The sequence below is a fragment of the Podarcis liolepis genome (assembly GCF_965112155.1).
Source record: "Podarcis liolepis genome assembly, chromosome: 11".
Lineage (NCBI taxonomy): Eukaryota > Metazoa > Chordata > Lepidosauria > Squamata > Lacertidae > Podarcis > Podarcis liolepis.
Genome location: NC_139565.1, coordinates 46029701 through 46056961, shown reverse-complemented (window position 1 = coordinate 46056961; position 27261 = coordinate 46029701). Strand labels below are relative to the sequence as shown.

Genomic DNA, 27261 nt, shown 5'->3' with positions numbered 1-27261 from the left:
GGCAGTTCAGATAGCTCAGTGTTTATTTTGTAAGGCATCTGCTTCATTGCTTTTGAGGTTTATAAACCTTAGATTTGGTGGTGCTGTTTTCAGCCTGTCCATTGCCTGCAATGGACTTGATACATCGCCAGCCTGTGAACAAAACCAATCTTGGGATCCTCTCCTTTGTTTTATATAGCCACAGCACTTGGCACAAATGGACAAAAAAGTGGTGTAAATCAAACCGTTTTTTCCCAACAAGCCATATCAAACCTAAGTAATCTGCTTCAAAAAACAAACAAACTACAGAGCCCCAAAACAGTGTCTTGTAACTTAGCATAGTATGCATTAGTTAAGAAGTATTCCAAAACAAAATAAAAACAGGACAAATTGTGTAAGTTTAGTGTAAACACAATGTATTTTACAAGCCAGGAGCTGTCTTTCCCTTTGCTTCCAGTTCATCCAGGCCCACCCAATATACTTGCAATGGCCAAAGCACTTACACTACAGCAAGTGTATGTTAATAAACAGGACCGTTCTAGAGCAGAACAACTTGCAGGCCAAAGGCACCCCTCACAAGCCCTGTATATGCCCAGCCAGGTTCTCAACACATACCATTTTTTCCCCAAGTCTCTGGTAGGCAGCCAGCACAGGTCAATTTTAGCAAGCACCCAACAAGCCATCACACATAGCTGGTGAGCAGTGTTCAACTCAATGGGTCACAAGTTGTTCAAGCCTATTCTAAGGTAAGTGCTTTGAGAATTGCAGCCTTTTGAGTATTCTTGCAGAAGTGAAATGGAGTTTTAAGTATGTTTGAGATATGAAGCTATTTATACATGACCTCAGAGCTACAGCTTGCAGAACCCCACACCACACAGCTAAAACAATCGTGAGGAGCAAAAAGTTCAGGATCAAATCATGGCTCTTGGGCTGAGCTTTTGCATTTTTGTAGAAGCAGAGTATGGCAAAGCCTGCTCTTAAGCAACCTTTATAAAAGATTACATACAAGAGGTTCAAAAGGAATTAACTTTCCAACTATTTCTAAGTAGCCACCAAGAGCACTTTGGGGCAAGAGAGTGTGTTCTCTCCCCAAATGCATGCACTTCTTAGCTTTGCAAAATGATTTCTGGGAGGTGAGAGGAGCTTTTAATATTATAAGCATACAACTGGAAACCATGTCACAGATCTCCAACTTTCAAGATGGGTTTGAACCAATATGTCAAGGGGGGGGACTTTCTCCAATTAATAGCACCTTGAAAAACAAGCCAATTATCCCCTTTCAAATGCATAGCATGTTTTGAGGGGATGGAACAAGGCTTGTATTTAAGAGACCGGGTGCTTATACTGTTAAGGCACATAGGACCCTAACATTTAAGATAAAAGGACTCACAAGTAGCTTTAGGTCACATTAATTTTTCTCCATAATGGCTTTTAAAAGTCTCACCTCCACTCTGGATATTAATTCATTAAAACAGAGTAGGGCAAGCACAACTGAAGTCTTCCCAAGCTTAAACTAAACACAAATATTCTTGTGGCACCTTAAAGATTAAGTGATATATTTTTACAGCATAAGCAACTGTAGACCTAAACTTAAGATGCCAAAAGGCTCTGCTGTCTTTTTTGCTGCAACAAACTAACATGGCTACCCCTCTGTAAATTTAAGTACCTATTCTTGAACCATTTGCTGTTGTTTTAAAACAGTTGTTTCTTAGAAAGAGCCCTTGGTCATTTCTGTTCCAAGGAGCCAGCAAACTTTTTTTAGTGTTATTTAACTACGTATCAACAAACTGCTTCAAAAGACAGAGCCTCAAGATTAACAGTTTTTCATGCTCCCAACTAAGCAGTACTGTACAGCAAAACATGGGTATTAACAGTTACTCCCGTGTACATCCCCAGCCCTCCCCAACTTTTCCAACTCCCACCTCACAGAGGTCTCTTAATGCTCCCCATTGGAAAGGGAAACAGCAACGGCTTCTGAGTCTGTTTTTGCAGGAATTCTTGGTACTTTCTTGGCAGGGCTAGGGATATGCTGGAAGGGGGGGAGGGGGGAAAGCCACAGATTAGAACACATTATTAAAAAGCACAGCTGCCAATTATCTTGCTTTAATTTTGTTTCAAGACTCATTGAGAAAGCCCCGGTATTAGGCAACAGTAACTTAGTTCCAAATACTTTGTCCAGACAATTCTCCATTGGAATCTATCCTGCACAATAAGTTTTCAGAGTTGGACACAACATAGATTATATTTAGATTTCTAGAACTAATTTGAGAACAGCAACGTTCCCGTCTTAGAAGTTGTTCAAAGAATGTCAGGTTACACAGCAGCCTTCTCCAACAGCTGGAAGGCACGAGTTGGAGAACGCTGGGTTGAAGATTTGCATCAATATTATCGAATTTGGTATTCTGTAATGGGGTTGATTACAACAAAATGGACAAGTATCTGAAATGGAGGAATCACTGACAGAAGAAAATCCAAAGAATATCATATCCCAGATTTATAGCGTATCCATCAATTATTGCAATGATTTTGGTAACTTTCAACAGCAGTATCATGAAATAGTTGGGCATGTTTTATAACAGGGAAAACTTCTGCCATTATCCATGTCTAAATGTAATGAAAACCCAATCTACAAAGAGAAATGGGATATGAGGCCACAAAAACTAAGACAGAATTCACAAGGTAAATACTATAAGCATAGGAATTGTGTCTTGCTTAGTGCCAAGTATTTTTCTTTTTGCATTTTGGTGTGGTTTCCCTAAAGTTTCTAGATATTGGGACAGGACTGCTGAGATTACTTGTGAAATTTCATATTACAGGCTTAAGAAAGGATTTAAAAAATATCTTGCTGGAGCTGATAAAATATGCTAGTGTAAGGGAAATACCTGTTATTTTATCAATGACAGCAAAATATTTTGTATGGCCGACAATGGAAGTTGGGCAGAGTGCACAAGGGGTGGGGGGAGAGAGAGAAAGAGACTGACAAACTGCGGAGGTAAGTGGGAGAAGAACCAAATAACGTAAGAGCAGGGAAAGGGAGGGGATGTGTGATCTGACAGGGTTTATAGATTACTGAAGATTCTAACTTACTGGAAGAGCAGTTACACATCCGCTACATGTGCTTAATAGTCTGTAATTTAGTTTTGGTAACAAAGAGAAATAAAAAAAGGAAAGGTTAGCAAAGAGCCACCCTTTGCTGTGGCTGCTCCACCCATAATGGAGCAGGGAATCATTTTTAAAGAGATTGAAAGCAGGCCACATCTTTGAACATTCCTTCCTGGAAAGCATGTTCCCCTCCTCATTCCCAGGCCCATGTGCACCTTAGCTTCGGTCCATAGGTATGCCAGCACCAACTTTAAACAATAGTTAAGGGTTACTGGTTTCCCTGCTTAACCAGAAACTGAAGAGGGCAGGCAGGGAAACAGGCAGAGGGCCTTCCAGGTAGTGGCGTCCGCCCTGTGGAACGCCTTCCCATCAGATGTCAATGTGATATATAACTATACATCTGAAGGCAGCCCTGCATGGGCAAGTTTTTAATGCTTGATGTTTTATTATACTTTTATATCTGTTGGAAGCTGCCCACAGTGGCTGGGGTACTATTATGATTCCACTCAAGCAAGGAAACTGGTAAGCCTAAACAACTGTTCATATCAGTGCCAAGATATCTATGAATCACATTAAAGGCAGATTGGGGTGGGGGTAGTGTTCAATTCTGCAGTCTGCTTCTTTAGGAGTGCACTAACCCTTGGATGTTTTAAAAGGATAAATTAAAGAGACTTTTTACACTTACCTCATGAGCAAGGCCCATATGAACAACTTCCACTCCTGCTTCCAAGGGCCCATCACCCAGCACGGGGCGACGAGCATAGGTTCTTCTGTGTTTTTCATCCACTCGCACCAAGTACCATGTTCCCTCATACAGATCATCCACTGAACATTGTGGAATATAATTGGCTATAAAAAGACAGAACGCAGAAGCTCTAAATAGAGTTTACTCCTGGTCTTGGCTTAATCTTTGACCTCACTACATACAGAGTCATGCTGGAAAAGTTCTGGTTTCTTTCATCTTGTGCAAGAGACACACACCATGAAGGGATTAGTGCTACGTCACATGGAAGTGCAGAGAACAAGCAAGTTGTGCTTCATCTTCAGATGCTTCAAGGGTATTGGGAAGGCAAGCGCCTTCGCTGTCTTTATAAGAAGATGCACAGGAGGCTTGCAACGCTCCCAAAGAAGAATATGAAATGCCTCCACCCCTCCATTATCACACTGGTGGAACTGTGGAAATGAGGCACACAAGACACTTTTTGTCAACTACTTCAGTGCTTACAGCACAATAAGATTTTCGGATCCACCATGAAGTTGTTAATCTGAAGACATGAGAAGTTGAGAACCAGGTCCTGCTGTCCTCTTGACTGCGGTTTTAATTCATGGTTAATTTATAAGCCCATGTTTGGCATGAAAAGAAAAGCCTTTTGCCAGTTCAATATGGAGGGGGTTGGACTCGATGGCCCTTGTGGTCTCTTCCAACTCTATGATTCTATGACAGAGTTACCTAAATACTTCAAGTCAAAGCTGTAACCATCATGTTGTTATACATCTCTTACAACAACCAGAAGGCTTGGAAGCCAACTTTATTATTTTAAAAAGGGAAATAAGCTTTTGGGGTCTGCTTTATCATCAACGGTTGCCTAATAGAGGCTATCACTGAATTTATGGCAGACATTTGCCGAACTTAATCCCACCATCACTTACCTAAGTGATGAGTATCTTGTCTAAGCATCATGTTTTCGGCAAACACCTCTGGCGAGATGCATTTCCTTGAATCGAGCCTTGCCTTCAGATCAGAGAGGCTTGCTGTTATTTTATCCAGAGAAGAGCCTGCAGTAGAAAGCAGTAACTTACGTTTTCTAGAAATAATTATTAGTCCCTTCCAACTCGACAATTCCATGATTTGACAATGAATACAAGTTACAAGTTAGAAGAATACAAGTTAGAGAATACAAGTTAGAAACAGCAGCATCTTGATTTCTTATTATACTATGAAAGAGCGGGGGCTATTTTTCCAACATAACCCTCTTGGAATATAGCTAGCTATAGTAATACTGTAGTAAAAGACATAGCACGCCCTTTCCTAAGTTCTCAAAACCTCATAAGAGGCCAGAGATGAGGCCAGATCTGTTGTAACCCAGCAACACCTGGGCAGCAAATCCCTAACCACTGACACCCAATAGCCTATGGAGGGCTAAGAGCTTAAGAAGAGCCTGCTGGAAGAGGCTACAGGTTCCACAACCCTGGGCTAGACTCTGTTCAGAAATAGGAGTTAGGTTCCTCCCAAAATGGCTCACAAGCTAGAGCCTGCCCAAAACCAGCCTGCCAACATCACACTGCACAAGGCTACACCTTAGCACTGCAATAAGATTCACCATTATTACCATAAGCAATGCATTCAAATTTATGCAAGATGTTACATAGCAAGGCACCTTTCTTAACCCAGCTATTTAGTTTTAGTGGCAACTTCCTCTATTCTTAAAAACTGCCCGGAAATGGAGATTTATTTATTTATGAAAAATATTTATATACTGCTATATCCAGAAGTGATTTATAACAATAAAAACACAAAATCGTACCAAAAAAAACCCCTGTTAAAGCTAGCATTTCCTAAACTGGATCATCTATGTAGATTAATACCAGAGATAATTCAAGAAGTATAAAATAATATGTATTACAGCATTCCCTTATAACAGTATTTCTGCAATCATCACTGAGCATATAAATCATCCGCACTGTGCTATAGCAGTCATAACCCAAAGCTAGATAGACTCAGTGCTTTTCGTTGCACACTCTTAATTGTGTACAACAAGCCATTCTTGCCATAAATTACTGCTAATGGGTTCTTCACCATGTTGCTTGTATGAACTCCCCACAAGAATTAAAATACTGGCTGGATACTGTCAGTGACACACTAACTTTAGAAGTGGTTGTGTATAGGAAACCTTGGTGATTTTACTCACCAGGGGTTGCATCTTGGCTAACTTTGATGGAGTAGAGGGTAGCAGCAAACCCAGAGCCGTAAGAGAAGACTCCAATCCTCTGTCCTGCCAGTTGCTGAGGAGAATACCTGCACGCCAGAGAACAAGGTGTTAGTGAAAAGCACATTAGAGAAGATTAATACACAAATATTTTGTGATTATTTGTCTTAAAAGATTTAGTTGGCTTGTTCCTAGATTAATGAAACCTGGGGCACATAGAACGCTTCCTTCCACCTTCATCCCCAATCTCCGTGCCAGCAGCTCTAGGTAATAAGCTGTCTCCATCCTGTACTGCCTTCAAATCATTTCCTCTCTTTCTGCTAAAGCGAAACCACTGGCCATGTAATTATCTTCAAACGTGTAGGAGTTTAGCTGAAGGCTATTGGTTCTGCCTCAAGTCAAAGATTACCAGTGTTCAGACTCTTCCCTCTTTCTTCAGCTGCCAAGTCTGGACTTGCACAAGTGAGTTATGCCAAATAACTTATGCTATATGTGAATACTAAGGAAATGCAGAATCTGGCTACAAAGATACACAGATGTTGATAAAACAGGTGTGCTAGTCTTAGTTTGTTTGAAGCAGCAACAGCCGCGTGGAGTGTGTTCCTGTGGAGCACAGTTCCTACTGCTGTCTGCCCAATATAGGTAGTTGCCACCTATATTGTTGGAGAAGTTTTAATCTACAATTAAGTCACCTTCATGCTTTAAATTTTGTCATTCAGCTCAACTATACGGTTACAATTGTCACAGACTTTTCAACAACTTTGTACATCACCTTTAGATGGTGTTTAATTAGTTTCAAAAGGCAAGAAGCAGCAAGGTTCAGCACTGCTTGGTAGTTGCACTCATATCTGGGAATTATTTCCTTCTGAAGTGTGGTGTTAAAGTTGATTGCTTAGTGAAGAAGGGAAGGCACCCTGTGCATGCTCAAAGGCACTCTGCTTTTTACTAATTCACAAGAAGAATGTGGGGCTGAGCCATTACCTAAAGCAAGCCTGTCCTTTAGAAATCTGATACCCAACGTCAGTCAGATAATTATACAAACACCTCAAACCCAGCTTCAGATCCTTCCTTCATACTTACTGTGCTAGGATAGAAGCAAGGCAGCCATAGACAGAAGGCGTGTACATATTTCCATTCTGATTGGATACAAGCAAGGAAGCTTTGGTTTTCTGATTGAAAATCTCAGCACTGGCCTTCATAAAAGCTTTTTCCACATCACGGTCAAAGTAGGTGTCTTCTAGTTTTACATCTCTGAAGATAGCAAGGGGAGCATTTAGAAGAAAAACTAATAACTTGAAAGACTACTAGAGCAGAAGGCTATGAAAGCTATAAACATGCCTCATCTGCTCTATTTGATTTCTAAAGTTATCCCAGGTTGGTTGTTTTTTTTTAAGGCACCCAAATTGTGCTACACAAGACATCACTTTTCCTTCAGTCATGCCTATTTCAATTTGATATAGCCAATTTATTATACTGAAGAACATGCACAATTTTAACTTGATGTCACACACTGCAATATTTAGTTCCAGTACTAACTTTCACATTGGCCGTGTTCAGGCAATAGTGAAGGAGCTGCTCCTCTCCTTCTGTTCTCAATGTGCCTCAGTGCAATGTAAAAGTCTATAAAACCATTGTTTCCATTTTTTTTTCTAAACCAGAAACTTTGGTTACCACCTTTGAACATTAAGAGACACCTACTGGATCAGGCTGATGGCCCATCTGATCCCGTATTCTGTTCTCAAATGGCCCGCCAGATGCCTGTGGGAAGCCTACAAAACAGGGCATGAGTGCAATAGCCCTCTTCTGTTCACAATCCCCAGCAACTGGTGTTCAGACGCATATTGCTTCAGATCCTGAAGGTAACATAGCCGCTGACAGCCTTCTCCTATCATCAGTTTGACTAATCCCCTTTAAAGACTTCCAAGTTGGGAGCCATCACTAAATCTTCTATAATTTGACTATGTGCTATGTGAAGAGTTCTTCCTTCTGCTTGCCTTGTATCTTACAAACTTCAGGATCATTGTGTGTTATGAAAGCAGTACTTGCTTTCTCCATACCATACATAACTCTACACACCTCTTTCATGTTTGCCCCACCCTTACTGACCTTTTCCCTAAACTAAGAAGCTTCAAAGGTTGCAACTTTTCTTCACAGAAGAGATGTTTCAGTCCCTTCTTCAGTTTGGTTGACCCTTTCTAACACCTTTTCTAGCTCTTCAATATCCTTTGAGAAGAAGCTGGGATCTTAAACTTTAAACCATGTTTTTTAAAATGCTAGCTTGTCTTGCAGCCATGTTTGGTCCAAAATGGAAACACTGGTTTTGCAGACTTTCCACAATGCATTCAGTCATATGGAGAAGGGGGGAGAGAAATAGTTGTGTGTGTAAATGAAAGCCTCATTCGCCTATCAGCTTATTATACAATCATCCAAACAAGGCCAAGAAATGTGTTAGCCTTGATGGTGCATTTGCTGCAACAGAATAAGATAGCAAAAGAGAGTCACTTACTAAGAAGTAAATTCCACACATGAACTTACTTCCAAGTAATGGTGATTAGGATTAAGCTACACCGTAGAATAACCTTATCCTCTATGGGTTCCCCAGGCTATCTTCACATATTAAAATCAAGCTAACTGCTCCCAGTTTGTCAACTATTGTTAAAAAATCAACCCAGTGATACGTTCTTTTCCACCTAATTTTTTCCAAGAAATCTTTGCATAGGATGAACCTTATCAAGACAAAGTTTCAGGCAGCTATGAAAGGGCATTCCAGATCCACTCCCTTAAATTTTAAGAGCTGTATAAAAAAGATCAAACATAAAATAGATCAATGTCAGCTATAGAACTCCTTCCAGATACAAGTTTATGGATGTTTCGTAATGTCTCTCTTGTACTGAAGAATTTTCTTATTTACCTAAAAGCTTCCAGGCCACTATAGATGCCATTTTCTTTTGTGGGTGTCTGATCATTCAGAAAGTCATTCAGCAACAGACGAGCTACAGATTTCTGTACAAGTTTGCAGTATGGAGAGTGAAAGATCATGAAACCAAAGTCATTCAGGGTGAAGTCTTTTTCAACTCCCTCTGAAATAAAAAAAAGAAACAGGACATGGGTGCTATTCTGCCTAAGTCCTATGTACACTTATTTGGGAGAAAGAACTGAAAGCAGCAAAGCTTATTTCCAAGTAAACAAGCAAAAGATCAATCAGGCTACAAGTTTTAACATTTGTGTATTCTTACTTCTGCAATATGAAATTCGTTTTATACTACCTTTTATTTAAAATCCCAACTACCGTATTTTTCGCCCTATAAGACGCACTTTTTCCCCTCCAAAAATGAAGGGGAAATGTGTGTGCATCCTATGGGGCGAATGCAGGCTCCTTGGCTTCAGCAGAAGCAACACGAAGCCTCCGGAGCCTGCACTCCTTGGCTTCGCGTTGCTTCTGCTGAAGCCAGGAGAGTCTGCTCTTTGAGGCTGGTGGTGGGGGGAAACAGCGCTTCCCCCATCGCCAGCCCCAGAGGATGGGGGCAGCTGAGAGGCACGCGACGCCTTCCCGCTACTCTCCAACCCAGCTTTGAGGCTGGCAGTGGGGAAAGCAGCGCTTCCCCCATCGCCAGCCCCAGAGGACGGGCTTTTCTACGAGGTGGGGGAATTCCCCCACCTCCCGTAAAAGCAGGCAAAAGCCGTGCACTCTTTAAAGGGGCTCCGCGGCTTCTGCTGGCTTTTCTAGGAGGTGGGGGCATTCCCCCACCTCGTAGAAAAGCCCGCAGGAGCCGTGCAGCCTTTAAAGAGCACGTCGCTCTTGGGGGCTTTTCCCCAAGGAGGGAGAAGGGACTGACTGGCCGAGTCCGTCCCTTCTCCCTCCTGTGGGCTTTTGCGGGAGATGGGGGAATTCCCCCACCTCCCACAAAAGCAGGGAGAAGGTCTTGGAGTAGCGAACAGGCTGCGGGCAGCCTGTCCACTGCTCCCAGAGCTGCTGGGGGAAAATCATATTTGTTACCTTGATTTCCCCCCTGAAAACTAGGTGCGTCCTATAGGGTGAAAAATACAGTAAATTTGGGATCGGCTCAGATCTTTGCTTAGAGCAGGGATGGGGAATTTATGGCTCTCCAAAACTTGGACTACACGTTCCATCATTCCTGAGCAGTGGCTATGCTGGGTGGGGCTGATGTGAGTTGCAGTTGAACAACTTCTGGAAGGCCACAGGTTTCCCATTCTGGTATTGGAGATTAAGTACATTTTAATCCTCTGCTCCAACAACTTCTCACCCTTCTCACACCTTACCTTCACATTTCTACTGTGTGACACAACTCATTTGCTTATGGCATACTTGTCTACTTCCTACTCCCATGCTGTTGGATATGCTTGGAACCAACTCTTGTGTCCATCAACCTGGCCTCAGAAGAGCCCTGGTGTATCAGACTACAACCCACCAAGCCTAGCATCCTGTGCTCTCACAGAGGCCCATTAGATGCCTGTGGGAAGCCTGCAAGCACAACCCAAGTACTGTCCCCATATGTGAGTCCCAGCAACTACTACTCAGCAGCATGCTGCCTCCAACAGTGAAGGTAAAATGGAAGTCACTGTGGTTAGTAACTATTGATAGCCTGAGCCTAGATCTTCCTGCCCACACCCCACTCTTGAAACAACAAGATTTCCTCCTAATCAACCTAACTGTTATCTATTGCTCCACTACGGCACTACTCATCTACCCCATTCTCACCATTCATTGTCAATTCCTTTAAAAATCCACCCCATTCAGAAAAGGCTGCTCCCCTGCCTTAAGAATATCATGACAAAGGGGAAGAGACCACTGTGGCTCAACCAAACAAGGAGCTTCCCTGCTAGAAATATTATAGCAATGAATGCCTGCCTAGGTTTACTTTTTTCCTCCTCCTTGAAGCCAATCTCTTTTCTTTTTGTCTTCTCTATTTTAGATTGTAAGCCTAGAGCAGGGACCATCTTATTACTGATCACCACAGGCCACCCCAGAACCCTTTTGCAGCTGAAGAACAGGGTAAAAATACTTTTCAAAATGAAATCTAATACAGGGCATGTTCAGCAGTAACCCCATGCCTTAGGGGCAGCTGTGTGAACAACGGGCTATAGTGTGCTTGTGGTAGGCATTCAAACACAAGATACACTGCTCTCCTGAACCAGCAGCAGAATTCTGTGCAGTTGTTTGCCATAACTGGCAGAATGGTTTTTAAGTCTGTGACAGTTTTCCAAATTCTGTGGAAGAGGACAGGATCCGAGAAGATGGGGGGGGAAAGAAACACCTTGATTCTGCAACGGTACTTTCTAGCAAGACATACCTTTCTGCCACTGAGCATGGATTTTCTTGCGATAGACAGTGTAGCAGCGATCTAATGCACTGAGGTAGCATTGTATAGACAGTTTCCCATCAACCACAGGATACTCAGATACCATATCAGGCTTATAGAAATCATAGGCATGCTGCATGTGGGTCCCTCGCAATCCTAGGGAAAAGAAGCCAGACTTGAAAGAAATGCTGCAGTGAAGTCCATTAATACTCTTCTTACCTCAAAACATGACTGACATCCTATGCCCTTTTAAAATGTGGGGGGGGGGTATATTGGGTTGTTGTTGGTTTTTTTTATTAGGTTGTGGTTTTTATATTTTGATTTTATTCTGTGAACCGCCCTGAGACCTCCGGGCATAGGACAGTATATAAATTCAATAAATCATAATAATAATAAAAATAAGATACACTTTGTACAACCAAAGATTAATCTGGTGGATGTAGGAGGTGGTGGTAAACAGAAAAGTTATTCCACTTCCCAATGTGATCAGGAAAAAGAATACTAGAATACTAAATGCCGAGCACTACAGTTAGCTATTTGTTAATATTTTAACAGGCTGATGTTCCAGGCAGCTCACTTGCAGAGATTGCAGCTCATATGAGTAGACTGCTTATGTGAGTAGTAGAGGAGTGGACACATGCAGGTTTATGGCTTTCATTCTGTGAACTGGAAAACTGCTTAATTTTCCTCATAAGGGCAAACCAGCATAGTTTGCAATCTAGGAAAAGGCAATCTAGCACTAGCTTGCTCTCGTGGCATTTCACAAGTGAAGAATGCTTGCACAAGCTGTTCGTTTGAACTAAAATACTGCTGGAATCTGCTCTATGAATAATATTTAGCCTGCAAGAGAAAACTAACCTCTCTCAAAAATAAGAGGTGCATTTGGTCCCACAAGCATAGCAACAGCACCGGCTCCTCCAGTTGGCCTAGCATTTCCAGTCGCATACACTGCTATGTCTCCAGCAACAACAAGTGCATAACGCCCTGAAAAACACAAACAAATGCTGTAAAAAAGCTGCATAAAAGTCATTTTTAGCTGAGGCAACTGCTGACTACATTGACTGCAATGCTATATACACATGTACTTGGAAGCAAATCCCTTAACAGTAGGCCCTACAGAATTCAAAGTAAATATGCAGAGAATTGGGCTACGTGGTCACTGGGGAAAAGATTACAAGAAGTCAGTCTTAAACTCCCACAGCCACCAATTAACATGCACAATACTTAATGCGTACAAAGTTCTTCTCACACAATTCTATTTGTCATACAAACATCCTGTTAAGCAGATCATTTTTGACCAAGGAACAAAATTGAGGGCAATTGCAGATGGGCAGCTTAGGAGTCACCAGAAAGTTTGGAAAGAGGAGGGGGAAAAGGTTCCAATTAGCATAAGCATTGAATGCTACAGTCACCGATTCAAAGTATGTTATCCAACCTGATTCCACCAGCTAGTTTGCATTGCAACCAATATTATGATCAGTACAGATGAGTGAAGTGCTGGCTCAGCACAAGAAACTATTAACAGGCTTAGTGGGATATGAGCTCATTTTCACAGGCCAATTGTATTCCTGCAAAATCTTACTCCCTGCTTGGTATTTGCAAAGGACTACTGCCCTCTGCCTTTTTGCTACTTCTGAACACTAACATAGTTTCCTCTTGTAATACCCACTAAGCATGAATGAGCTTTTATCAAGCCCTCCTGAAATCACAAGAACATCACAGCCAGGACTTCATAGTCCTGAAGTGACTATTATTTACAGGATTACATTTAATAACATTTAAATTCCATATCTCTGTATGCCTTGTCTTTCTTTTTCTTTTCTTTTCTTTTCTTTTTTTGGCAAATTCTAAGAAATACTGCTTGCTTGAGATGTCCAACGTACCATCCCAGGAACTGGATTCAACCCAGTTGATGGCATTGAAGAGTGCAGCAGTGCCACCATAGCATGCATTGGTTGTGTCAATGCCTTCCACGTCTGTGTTGCCAGATTCTTCAAAAAGCTGCATCAGGACAGTCTTTACCGATTTGGACTTGTCGATGATCGTCTCCGTTCCAACTTCAAGTCTCCCAATGCAGTTGTAGGAGAGACTGTTCCTTTCCATAAGCTTCTGGACTGCGGTGAGGCAAAGCGAATTGATATCCTCCCTATCCGAGCAGAAGCCCATCTTGGACTGACCCAAGCCAATGGTGTATTTCCCTGCATCCACGCCATCAAACTTTTCTAACTCTGCCTGGTCAACATATTGGGAAGGGAAGTAGATCTCCAAAGCAACTATTCCCACATCTTTTGGCCAGCAGGCTTCAGCATTCACAGGAAGAGATCCAGGCATGGTGGTGCAGCTGAAAGAAAAGAAGTTAATAGTGCTTATTTGAATAGAGTGAGCAAAGCTTGATCCTGTGCACGCTTACTTAGATTCAAGTACCAATGCATTCAGTGAGGCTTACTGAAAGCACAAGGGCTGGAGATTAAAAGTTTTGATAAAATATTTTGACTCACAAGCAGTCCAACAACTAATAGGGCAATGATCATAAAAGCAGGTACACAGAATAACAGAATTAGAAGTGAATCCAAAGGTCATCTAGTCCAACCCCTCAAAGCAGGAAAGACACCTGGCAGAGTGTTCAAAGTAGCTACTTGGGAGCAGGAGAGGAATCTGACAGTTACACTATAGTCTGCACAGCTGTAATTCTGCCCACACTAATCACTGATTTTAAAGAGACCAGGGCTACAGCTGCTATCCCAAGCACATTTTAACAAATTGCCATGTATGTAGAACTGGAGCAGAGCTATTTTATCCCAACCTCTGCTGTCCAGCTGATATATAGGCCATTATTAGCTCACACTACAAGTCTGTACTTGCAACTGTACTATTCAGATTGAGAAGATCTCTTACGTCAGACACTCCCAAACCAATTTAGACAAGTAGGTAGTCTTCTAGAGGGGAACAACACTGTGTACAGCCCCATAACCATAGACATTCCAACCTGCAGCAAAGAGGCCGTGCCTTTCTAGTCAGCATTTTAAAAAACACTGCACCACCAGGGTCCTCTTGTCTCTGTGTTACATAGAATAGAATCTTGGTTAACCTCATTATACCATCTACTGGCAGTTAACCCCCCAAATGAAGAAAAAACAACAATCTGACTGTTGCAGAAAGGGGAGGAGAATAAAGGCTTGCAGCTGCTCCCTAAAAGTAATATAAACCCATCCCTTTGTAATGAACTGTGGAACAGCCTTTCAGATTTGAACAGCAACTGAAAATCATATGGTATCTGCATGAGCATGTATTTCGTTCTTTCCCAACTGCAAAGCTTGGAGGCAGAGGAAAAATGCCAAGAATATTCCATATGACGTTGCCCTAAACTGAGTCAGAGCACTGTTCCATTTACCTAGAAAAGTATACTCCAGGGATAGGGAACCCATGACCATCCATGGGAGTTGTAATCCAACTTCAGTTAGTGAACCAGAGCTTCCCTATCCCTGGACCACTCCAACTGACAGAGGCTTTCCAAGGTCTCATACAGGGTTTCCCTACCCCCACCCCCAGTCCAACCACTGAAGAAAGTCATTCATTAACAGACTGGGGGTGAATTGGGGACATTCAGCATGTGCAGCTCTTTTTACTGGACACCAAAGAGATTCTGAAGGAGTAAAGCAACATGTACCAGTAGTCTTGCGTAATTATTTTGAATGGCAAATCCAGACATGATCTTTATCTACAAACATGGAACATCCTGTATGAAATGCAAACTTCAAAGAACTGCCAGATGGATAGGAGACAAAAGGTATTGGAATGAAGAGAAGTTTATTTCTCTTCATTTCAAGTGGGTAGATCATACTGCCTTAGGGCAATAGAAATCCTAACAAAGATAAAGCGAAGAGGCAGGTAGGCAGCTGAAAGTGATGGGTAGAACTCTTAACACTGCATGACTTCTGGGGCTCCCCTTCTGTGGACATTGATCGTTCTGCAGACTGGAACCCACAAGAGGAACACCAACTCTGTCCCAGTGCCCATCTGCCTCATCCAACATGCATACAATGGCACAGAAATTTGTAGCGCATGCTTGGAACATTCAGATGTGCTCCTTAGTTGTATGGGACCACCACACACAGCTCACACCACTGTGCAAATGAAGTATGGAGACTTGGGAATAGGAAGGCCAGAAGGAAAAATCTGTGTTATTGAATTAATTCTTGCAGATTGAATAGTCTTGTATTATATTGTTGTTTTGACTAGTTTTCACATTTTAAGTATGTTTTTTTAAAATACTGAATAGTAGGGTAATAACTTTTTTGTCATTACAACTTTTTAAATACTATCTGGAACTTAATAACTGTTAATTCCTACTGTTAATTCAAGACTGGCAGAAGGAAGAACTGATCCACACAGTACATAACTTACAGAATTTGCTGCAACAAGATATGGCCATGAGTCTTCTAAAAAAGAATCATGGTTAGAGCATGGTGCTGATAATGCCAAGGTTGTGGGTTCGATCCCCATACAAGCCACCTGCATATTCCTGCATTGCAGGGGGCTGGACAAGATGATTCCCAGGATCCCTTCCAACTCTACAATTCTATGATTTTGATTTTAAATTCAGAGATTAGACAAATTTTACAGAGGTCAGTCTAATCAATGATTATTGGCCCAAACAGCTTGTTACTTGCTGATGGATCATGGGGATAAACATACCACATACAAGGTTTCTATGTTTGCTTTCACAGCCCAATAGTTTATACAAAATTTCATTGCACTGGGTCCAGTGTGCTGGGGACCACTTATGCTACAATGAAGCTCAGCCTAGCTGTTTGAATTTTTGTGTTCAATAGTTTTTAGAAAATGAGTTTAACAGATCAACTGACAAAGCTAAGTGGAACCTCCAGATTCAAAGGCAGTATCTCTCTGAAAATTAATTGCTGGGAAACAAGAGCAGGGCAGGGCCTGCTACCTACACGTCAGCACCACACTCTAACCAGCTAAGTCAAACCCCAGTTGTGGAAAACAGAGTTCTTAAAAAAACAACCTTCATAATCAATGACAACTTAAGAAGAAAACAAAGTAATATGGAGTCATGACTTCCATAAAGACAGCAGTCATTTGCCTGCAGTATCAGCTTCTTCTTGGCCAGTAGTTTGCCAAACCATTCCTCATATCCATTATGAAAATGTACCATTGTAGAATGGTTGAAATTAATGTCATCAAATCACCCCACCAGTAATAAAAATGCCCAGTAATGCAGTAAAACCTGGTTTCTTTCTCCATCTGAAAAGAAGATTGAAACCCTTCCTGACTCATGCATTCTTTAACTAAAAACTAGTAATTTGAGAATGCCCAACATCCTGCAGAAAAAAAACACAACACAGAAACAATCTCAGCCATCCAATCAGTTGCTCACCTACAACCATCAGTACTCCAAGACAGCCCTTTGCTACAGCCCTCCATTGGCACCAATCTCTGAGAAGATTGGTGATGGCTTTTAAATACAGCCCTTGCTAGGGAGGTGTATGCTCCTCCCAAGCGAGTCTCCATTGGGCAAAAGGCAGAATGATGCCTACTTAAATTTACCTGATTTGTGCTTGTCTTGGTTTGACATGGCCTTAATCTTACCAGCTCTCCATTCTTTTTGTGCTGCTTACCTCCAACCCAGAGAAAATAGCAACTATCAGACAAAACAATTTATCTACTCACTCTTAGAAAGTTTATACAATGCTTTGCTAACTAAGGACCCAAAACAACAGTTTGACAGCCTCTCCAGGAACGAGGATTGACAATGGGCAACTGCCAAATATCACACTGCCGAAGTTAACACTACATGTTCCTCAGTGTTATATGGTCACTGAAAAAGTGTGAGTTTCAGCCTGGTAGTGTCACAGCAAATCTGCTTCACCGTGTGTCCTGCAGGAAAAAACAGTGAGTCGCACTCACTGTCTACTTCAATATTTATTTCAATACTTGTTTTGACTATGGCAGACCAACACGGCTACCTATCTGTAACTGCTTCAATATGTATACAAGAATCCCTTTATCAATGGTTTGGGTCTCTTAGGGGGCAAACAACTGCATCTGAGATATGTTGGCAAAAGACAAAACAAATCCCTTCACAAACTGAAAATCTAATTGGAAAACAACAGTTTATATCAATTATCTCTACTATCCTGAGTCACTTCAGATAATATTTTGTTACGAAACAAATATAAAAATAAAATGTAAAGCCCACACAAGCAGCAGATCATTCAACTATCCACAACTGGACTAATGTTCTGCACACCAATCATAGCCCTAAATACCAGAAGCTTGCCTGGATCATCAAGTTTCATATCCAGATATAACAAGCCCTGGCAACTCCACAATTCTGGCAGAAAGCACAGAGGTGTGGCAATCATTTGCCACTTATGTTTAAAAAAGAAAAATGTGGCTATCTATGTTACTGGAAGGATACCTGTGCATACATGACAGAAATACAACCAGTGAACCCTTCTTCCACTGCTAAGGAAACCTCCTTCGGTCAAATGTCTTACGAGTCAGTTGGCTGCTAAAACCAGAGAAGGGCAGGTAACAGGCACAAAGAAAACATGAACACAGTGGAGATTGCTTCCAAGTAAACACACACACACACAAGCACGCCATGAGGCTTTTCTTTCTTTTTTGTGGGGTGGGGGAGCAAATAGCTTGGCAGCATGTCACATGCTTAAGGTTCCCGGTGCAGAGTTGGAAGAGATCGCAAGGATCATCTAGTCCAACCCTCTGCACCCAGCTGAACCCCTAGAGCGCTGTTGCCAGTCGGTGCAAGAAAACACTGAGCTGGACGGATCAATGGCCCAACTGGACAAGGCAGCTCCCTTCGCTCTTGTGAGGGAAAGTAGAAGAGAAAGGGGAATTGGCAAGAAAATAAGCCTCTCCGCACCCCTAATTATCTCAAGAGAGCTCTGTAACTCCTCTTCCGTGGTAAAGGACCCTTTGCCTAATTTCCCTGTCAGGCAGTCAGAGCACCCTCCCACCCATATAACTGAAGGGGCGGTGGCAGGTCCCATTTGCCTTATGAGCCCCCCCCCCACTCCACCTCACCCCTAGGCCTCAAGTAGCCAGATAATGGCTTCCATTCGCAACTGAGGCCTTTGCCTCAGTTTCCCTGTCAGGCAGGGCGGCCCCACGTCCTTCCCTCATATATAAGCCACCCAGATGAAAGTCCCCACCACCACATCCCTCAGGAAACACCGGGGCAGAAGCTTCCGCGTCCTCACCGAGGTCAAGGCCCGCCCCCGCCCCTTCCTCCCCAGCCGCGCTTCACTCACACGCAGTGAAACCCCATCACCGGCTCCGGACGGCACCGGGTCGGCCCAGCGCGCATGCGCTCCTCATGGCGGGCCCTCTGGCTCCAGCCCGCCGCTGTCACCTTGAAAACGCGGCGCGCGGCCGCCCGCCCGCTGCCTCCCTCGGCCGCGCCCACTTCCCCCTTTATTCTGACGCGGCAGAGCGAGCCACGCCCCTGCCTGGCTCGAGGGCGTTCTGCGCTCGCGCGCCCCCTCACTCCGCCGAGCGAAGGCAACGGAGGAGCCGGAGCCACCGCCGCCGCCTTTTCCTGGGGCTACTACTACGCGTTCGCTTCTGAGAAGCGGCGCACGGATGTGTAGGCGGGCGGCGGCTGCTGCCGAGGACGATACGAAACCAGCACACAGGGAACGCTTGGGAAGGAGGGAGGAGAAGTCCCGGCCTCCGAGGTCACGCACGGGGACCTTTCACACGTGACGCAGGGCAAACCCGGATCGGCACCTCAAAATGTAGGCAAGGCCTCCTCCGCGTGTACTGTACTGTACATAAAGAAATGGTGTTTTGTGAAGGACAGCCGCCTTTAGTTACTTTGCCATGAGCTGAGCTAGAACTTCTACTGTGTATTCAAAGAAACAAGCACGCACACAACCCCGCCACTATGTTTGCCATATTCAGACGTATCAGAAACACACCCCTGCCGCTGAAGTTTCTTGACCTCAGTATTAAGTAGGAGCATGGCATCAGAGCAGGGATGGGGAACCCGCGACTCCAGTTATTTATCTAGAATATGTCTTACTGGCCTTTCATCAAAAGGCCCCAGGGAGGGTTGCAACAGGACTATTGCCATTTCCATCATCCATGAGCCATGGCTATTGGGAGTTGGAAGTCCCACTTGAGGCAGGGGCACAGATTTCTCCCTGTAAAATTACATGGAAAATATTAAAATATTTTTTAAAATCTGATTTCCGTTTGGCAGACCTACAGATTTATTACTTGAGCTGTGGCTGAAATTATAATTCCTGAGAGGTCACTTTATGAAATAAATGGGGATTCTTTCAAGCTACATAGCTGGCTAAAGAGGGATGTATTTCAATAGAGGTGACCGATGTGCAGAGCTTTGTTTTGTAAGCTTGCTGCTTTGCAGTAATAAGGCGAGATGACTGAAAGATCCTACTTGTAGAAGGGTCACTTTAGAACACCTTTAAAAAAATGTATTACCATGAGCAATTAGAAGATTAAAACTGATATATGAGCAACAGCCTGAATTGTGCAAATTTCCTTTCCAGGAAATCATTAAGCAATTGACTTAATCTACTTATACTATGCCAATCAGAACATCTAGTACATATTCTGTGGTTGGGGTTTTAAGGAAAGGGATATGTATGTGTAGAAGAATTATGCATTTTCCCCTTCCCATCTTTGGCAAGAACTAAACATCGTTGTAGAAGCTTAATGCACTGTTTCATGTAAATAGCTTAGAGGTTTTTGATGACTCAGTAAGCATAGTAATCCTGTTAATAATTTAATTGATAAATTTTATTATTACTTGCCTTTAATCGTATGGTCCCAGGGCATGTTACAGCAATTTTAAAACACCATGTTCAGGCATGCGTCTTTTCCAGAAAAAGGTTTGGGGCTATGGGCCACCACCCTTGTATTCACTTTGTCTTCCAATCACAGCAACTTGTATTAAAAAGGTTGAGTGTGGCTCAGGCAGTGAATCCACTGCGATAGGAAGCAGTGCCCTAGCCACATCCTCACCAAGATACTATGGAAGAACTTTTAGTGAGTGGCTAAAGTTTATCCTTCCCCAGCCTGGTGCGTTCCATATATGCTTTGGACTACAACCCATCAATCCCAGCCAACACAAAAGGGGTAGGTTGAGCTCTGAGCTGTCAATATTTCTTTTGTCTCCAACTCCCAGCTTGCATCTCTCCCCCCGCCCCTCATCCGCCAGGAATTTCTTCTACAGGCTTGTTTTAATGATACCCAATTCATATATCCATCAGACACATGGGAAAGCCTAAGTTTGCTCCCAAGCTGTAGCGTCCTGCCCCGTCCCTCCACCGTCGCATACAGCATTTTGCTTTTCTACTTATCCCATAAATGCTTAGAATGCATTGTAGAGCCCCTTCAAGCATCAGTTACACCAGGGAACATAGTTAAGAAAGGAACTGTGTCCAGTTCTGGGCACCACAGTTCAAGAAGGACACTGACAAACTGGAACGTGTCCAGAGGAGGGCAACCAAAATCGTCAAAGGCCTGGAAACGATGCCTTATGAGGAACGGCTAAGGGAGCTGGGCATGTTTAGCCTGGAGAAGAGGTTAAGGGGTGATATGATAGCCATGTTCAAATATATAAAAGGATGTCATATAGAGGAGGGAGAAAGGTTGTTTTCTGCTGCTCCAGAGAAGCGGACACAGAGCAATGGATCCAAACTACAAGAAAGAAGATTCCACCTAAACATTAGGAAGAACTTCCTGACAGTAAGAGCTGTTCGACAGTGGAATTTGCTGCCAAGGAGTGTGGTGGAGTCTCCTCCTTTGGAGGTCTTTAAGCAGAGGCTTGACAACCATATGTCAGGAGTGCTCTGATGGTGTTTCCTGCTTGGCAGGGGGTTGGACTCGATGGCCCTTGTGGTCTATTCCAAGTCTATGATTCTATGATTCTATGAAATGTTTAAAATAAATAAAAGGAATGGAAATAGAATAATCGGGCTAAAGCAAAACCAGCACATGACTTGAGATTGCCAAACAGTATGCACAAGCTGTTGACATAGCTACCAAGTGCCCAGAAAATGCTCACATGCATCTTTCAGGTATGCTAAAGGCCTGGACAAGAGGGCAGACAAGTCCACTTCTGTTCACATAACCATAAAAATCATAACAACTGCGAAGGGCCATTAGTCATCATTTGCTAACTTACTGTACGTTTTGCTGCTCCAGAAGTACTCGGTGTTCAAAGATTTTGTACATCTCAGAATCTAGCACTAAAAACAGCTACAAGGCGTCACTGTCTCACAACTACAAGGGTCACTATATATCTACGAGCAAACCCGGCAAGACCTCTCCCCCAGACAGAGAATCTGAAAGCCTAAGCAGCCCTCGTTTCCTTTTCTTCATGAGAGTTGGGAATGCTCCACCCCAGCCTGGGGTAGTCACTGTCCACAACCTGCATTGCTATGTTGTCAGACTACATTGCTCATAGTTTGGGCCTGGCTTACTGCAGCAATGGCAGCCTCAGGCGAGTGAACATGTCCTGCAGCTTATTTTTTACTGGTTTCCCCCACTTCTTCACCCAGAGGCGTCAGGAGCCCACACGGGGAAATCCAACCCTATGAAAGTGAGGCTCTTACAAAACCTCCCTGCTGCCAGACCTGAAACAATTCAGAGAGGCATTTTCATCTACTTTCAGCTCACGTTTTTAGGCAGCAGCAGAATACTTCTGAGCCTAACAAGGAAGAACTGTATGCAGTCCAATTTCTCTAGTCATCTCAGGGAAAGGGGGCGGGGAGAAGAGGAGAAAGAAGACACATTAAGATTAATATAAAATAAGAGTTTTCACAAGAGAAACTTTCAATTTCTAAGCTGCCAGCTGCAGCAAAACACAAATTTTACATGGAAAGACCAAAAAAAAGCATCATCCTCAAAGCTAGAAAGCCTCTTGAAGTTTCAGGTTTATGCCAGAATAAATCTACTAGGCACAACACAGCATCCATTTTCCTTCTTGTCCTACAGACAGGCTACCCTCAGGGGGAAAATCTCAAGAGGCACTTGCTGTCCCAATGTACTTCAGAGGCTGATACAATAATGCCTCGGCCTTTCAAAACCAAACAATACAATGAAATCACAATGAAATACTAAGGCATGCTATATGATCAGTTGAAAAACAGACTACATGGTACAGAAAGATTAAATGGGCAGGTACCTCCTGAAAACTGGAGGTACACTGAGCACAAAATCCATTAAAGAAATGACAAGGACATCACCTACTCTGTCTAGTAATGATCCGTGTCCAAGGAAGAAGAGCAACAGGGTGCATGGCGCAACCACAACTACGCAGTCCCACGGATTTAATTGGTAGCGATAGAACTCTTTCCACTGTATCAGAGACTTTGCTGTAACTAGATGAAGCCAATCATTTTTTTAAAAAAAAACCAGACAAGCCACACCTGATAAATGCTCTGCCCTTATTTTAAAACTCAGCATAACAGTGATCCTAGAAATTTAACAACAGGCATCATATTGGCCTCCCTATGGCATTCTGTGGAAACAGGAGGTCACAATCCAACACAAAAGTGGAACACTTCACAAATTTGCATATCCTTGCGCACTAGTCTCCATGGAGATCTCTCGGAAAGATCTGTTAAGATGGACCGTGAAATCATTAAACAAGCTCTTTTAGTTTAAAGCCCAGCAAGTTCAATGGGACTTACTTTTTGGGTTGTGTGTAGAGGATTTTAGCCTTATACTTAGTCCTTACAAACAGTAGAGGGGGTATTCTGTGTCTGACTATACCACTTTAGACTTGCAGGCAGCGACTTGTGAGATGGAAGACTCCTAGAAACAAACAAAAACAAAACAAAACCCTGACATATCTGAAAGAGGACTCTCTGCTAGAAGTATTTTCCCCAAGATCAATTCCTCCCCACACCATATGGAGGGATTTTTTTAAAACAAAAATCCTAGGGAAGATAACTACAGACAGAAGTGGGCAATTTAACACCAGCAGGCATACCTGCCAACTCCTAATCCAGTTCTGGTCCTTGGTCAATATGCACATTGAAGAAAGCACACGTAGCCATTTTTAATGCTCTAAAAGAGAGGCATTCAGTGTGGCACCTGCCAGATCTATGAACTACAATTCCCATAATCCCTGATGATGATGTCATGATGGCTCAGCTGGAGTTGGAGTCCAAAACTTGTGGGAAGTACAATGTTTATGACCAGTACTGTAGAAGGACCTGATCCAGCCACTAAAACTGCACTTCTCTCTCTGCTAGAGTTCAGGGACTTCCCTATGGAACTGCTAGTCCCGAGGCTACACCCCCAGAGTAGGGTTGCCAAGGTAGATTTCAATGTCACCACAAAGCTCTAGCAACAGAGAGCTCATCCACCTTTGCTCCACATTTCTATGAAAAGGTCTGGGCTTTCCAGGTCTGTTTCAAGTGGGTTGGTTTTTTTCCCCCCTCCCCCTTTCCCCACAGAAACCTGCGCTTTACTGCTGAATCAGAGCAAATAGAAATCTTGCTCCAATTCAGTGGTAAAGATTGGGTTTTCTTGGAGAAAGCTTCAGGCAAAAAAGAAAATGATTTAGCACAACCCAGGGAACCAGAAACCTGTGCCCAGAAAGTGTGAGTCAAAAATTAAGTGTGGATGAGCCCTTAATTGCTCTAGGGTTATATGTCTGACCAGACACAAGAAATGCCCACTAGGTTCACAGAAACCATTTACTTCTTAAGACAGCAAGATCTATCAGCTTTAGAATTCTCCTGTCTATCCTAGAATGAAAGCCGATCACTAAATCTCACTTGGTAGATGTACTCTACAGTAATTAACAAGTCAGCTGGGCAGATTTATATTTTACAATTAAAATTACTCTGGTTTTAAATGTCTGGTTGATCAGAGGCTGCAGCTGGCTTGTAATGAAAGAAAGCAGGGTTCCTAAAGTAGAAATAATTCTGGTTGGGTGGGACATTATAAGCTTCCAAACACGGATTTTAAAAAGCTGAGAGGTTCTGGTTTTTATTCCAGAGCTCACAAACTCTAGTGAGACACAAGTTTCCCACCACCCAACAAAGACAATGGTGGCTGGAGGGCTGGGAGATGAACTGGTGCTCAGTTTATAGCAAAAAAAACCAAACGCTACTTCTCAGAAGATCTCCACATCTAACAAGGCAGCCTATCTGGTTCAGGAAAAGGATTTCGCCGCAATTTTTGGGGTTTCCCCATGGCTTCCTTGCAGAAGTCAACTGCAGCTGCCATTCCCAGATACCCACTTTTGGGGAGGCAAACCCCACTGAACTTAGTGAAAATAAAAATAACTGGGTAAATATGTTCCATAGGGCTGCACTGTTCAACAGCAAGCAATTCTTTGACTTGCCATGTCTTACTGACTTCTGTACTTTGGGGGTGTGCTGTCGTACTGAATCACTTTCGGCTAGTATAGGAGGGGGAACTGGCCCAAGCCTCGCTCTCACATTAGTACAGACCCCCACCCACCACAGCTGTTGAAGTGCAACAGCCACCATTTTCAGCAGAGAGCCCCCTGGGAGACTTGCTTCCTTGCTCTGTGCCACATGCAACACCAATGCCCCATCTTCCCACCCAGCTGCCACTGGTTTGTCTACAAAAATGGGCAAACTGAACAACAGGTTTTGCGGGGTACCTGCCTGCCCCCTCCCTCTGGATCAGGGCTTGGATTTGTCATAGCATCCAGATGAAGAGCAGAGAGTGGCTTCTTCTGCCTCTGCCACCTTACCTCCCTCTCTCTGGGCAACACAGTAGGGGAGAGGGAGAGTTAAGCGCAATAAATACATTCAGTCGTTTTTCCCCCGCCAGTACAGCCTCCCTGTCTAGGTGCCATAAGGTGCCATATCTGCACTGCTTCAGAGGAAGGATGCAAGTGAGGGAGGGAGATACTCCTGTTCCCTTTTGCTCACCCCCTTTCTCGCTGGGTGGAGCAGTGGGGAAAAATTGGCTCAGCCCCACCCCATAAACACAGAGAGAGAGATCTGAGGGACAGCCCCAAAGAACCCTAGCAAGAGGCTTCCACACCTATGTTCTCCCATTAGGCAGGGTGGGCAGGGTTCAGTAGAGAGAGGCCACCCAGAGAGAGTGGGTGAGCAAGCCAGAAGCAGCTGCTCCCAGCAGGGCAGCCACTGCCCCACCTAAAGTGACGATAAGGCGTTCAAACTGGCAGAGCTGCTCTCTCTTGCTTACTGCCTCTCTCTGGGCAACCTTGCTGGGTTAAATCCAGGTAAGTAGTCTCTTACCTGATAGAAGAGCCTCCTTAAGGGAATGGGCAGGTGAGGAATCAGAGGTAGCTGCTCCTTGCAATCACCACTTGCTCAATTCTACCACCACCGCCACCCCTGGCAACTTAACTGCTCTTTCTCTTGAGGAACAGTGGCATGATAAGGAGGTCCCAGCAGAGACATGTTCCCAAGCCTCCCCGCCCAAACAAGCCTGCTGAGTAGAAAATTATTCTCTTTAGCAGAAGCACTGGGCATGATGACATCCTGGGTCCTATTTAGTACTGGAGAACAGGTGTGGGGGACCTTTGGCTCTCCAGGTGTTGCTGATCTGCAACTCCCATCATCCCTGCCCAGCTGCCACAGCTGCTAGGGCTGCTCAGAGTTATAGTTCACCAATATCTGGAAAGCTAAACGTTCCCCACCCTTGCTCCAGAACAATTATATTCCTTTTAAATGTAACGGGGGGGGGGCACATATTACTATCACCGCCATCCCAGAAAACAGTCAGCTCTAGAATTGCAAGTACCCCTAAACTTTGATCTGACCACCTTAAAAAACCTAATGGTCTTTGGAAAAATCAAGGACCTAGTTTAGGTGGCAATGCTATTCAGGTCTACTCAGAAGTAAGATCCTCTGAACGCAATGGGGCTTACACCCAGCTAAGCTCGCGCAGGGTTCCAGCCTTCGCCTGAACCCTAAGCACAATTTACCTGGTGACTTCTGCGGGGCTTACTTCTGAGTAGACACAGATGCGATTTCTGGGTTGGCACACCTGGTCCTGGAGGAGGCGGGGCGGGAGAGCTTCAATTTAACACCAAAACCAGGCAGGTGCTCCCTATGCACCGGACGGAAATAAGATCCCACCCACCTGTGTGCGGCGATGGCTCGTTCTCTGCAGGGTCCGCGCACTGTCTCTCAGCTCCTCGTCCTGAATGGGACGCAGCCGCGGCTGGAGATGCGCCTTTAAACCAGCCCCGCCGCCCAAGCTACCGCTTGAAACCGGTGAGCGGCAGCTCTCCCTGCCCAATCGGAGGCCAGCGCGCCGGAGCCTGCCCCTCTTCCCGTTCCTGGCCAATGAGCGAGGCAAGGCGGGGAAAGGAGGCGAGGGGAGGGCGAGAGGAGTGGTGTGAGAAAATGACGCCGCGTGGCCAGAGGGAGGGCGCCCAATGGGCGCGCCGCTGAGGCCCGGACCGGCGAATGAAGCGCGTGACGCGGGTGCCCGGCGGCCAATGGGAGCCCTGCTGCCGACTGCGAGGTGAGGGCAGTCGCTGCTGCAGGTCCTCTGGTGAGAAAGAGGAGACGGTCGCTTAGCAACGGGAGGAAGGCGCGCATCTCAGCGAGGCAGCATCGTGTTACCCGAGGAAGGGAGCGAAGGAGGGCCCTGGTGTCTGCGCTGTACAGCGAGGAGTGGCAGTTAGGCAGGGAGCTGAAAACTATATACGAACTTCATATAGGCTCGAAGGAGGCTCCTTCATATTATATTATGAACTGTTTTATTATGAACTGCATAATATATTACGAACAATATTATATTATGAGCTATCAAGGAAAATGGCCCACCAGCTCCAGGTTCTCAGGGAAAGAGTCTGGTGGTTTTTCATACTTTATTTAACAACACACACGGATTACAAATGCTATCCAAATACAATGTTGTATGGTGCTGTCATTGGTTAAATGAGGCTT

At 44.0% G+C, this 27261-nt stretch overlaps 1 protein-coding gene across 10 annotated transcripts; it reads right to left on the bottom strand.

Annotated features, from left to right (window-relative positions):
- Window positions 1-26982, bottom strand: HMGCS1 (3-hydroxy-3-methylglutaryl-CoA synthase 1). Of its 10 annotated transcripts, XM_083466072.1 has the most exons (12): window positions 26447-26571; window positions 23038-23161; window positions 13213-13670; window positions 12188-12313; window positions 11321-11485; window positions 8920-9088; window positions 7089-7259; window positions 5991-6097; window positions 4732-4857; window positions 3767-3930; window positions 3067-3106; window positions 1-2008 (listed from the first exon to the last, which is right to left on the bottom strand). In XM_083466072.1, exons 3-11 carry the CDS (start codon window positions 13658-13660, stop codon window positions 3089-3091), a joined length of 1494 nt encoding a protein of 497 aa, XP_083322198.1. In that variant the 5' UTR covers window positions 13661-13670; window positions 23038-23161; window positions 26447-26571; the 3' UTR covers window positions 1-2008; window positions 3067-3088. The 10 variants fall into 10 exon arrangements, with proteins under 10 accessions (XP_083322198.1, XP_083322197.1, XP_083322192.1 ...); XM_083466071.1 differs by lacking the exon at window positions 23038-23161 and having other exon boundaries at window positions 26447-26649; XM_083466066.1 differs by lacking the exon at window positions 3067-3106 and having other exon boundaries at window positions 26447-26574.
- Between the last annotated feature and the right edge of the window lie 279 nt (window positions 26983-27261).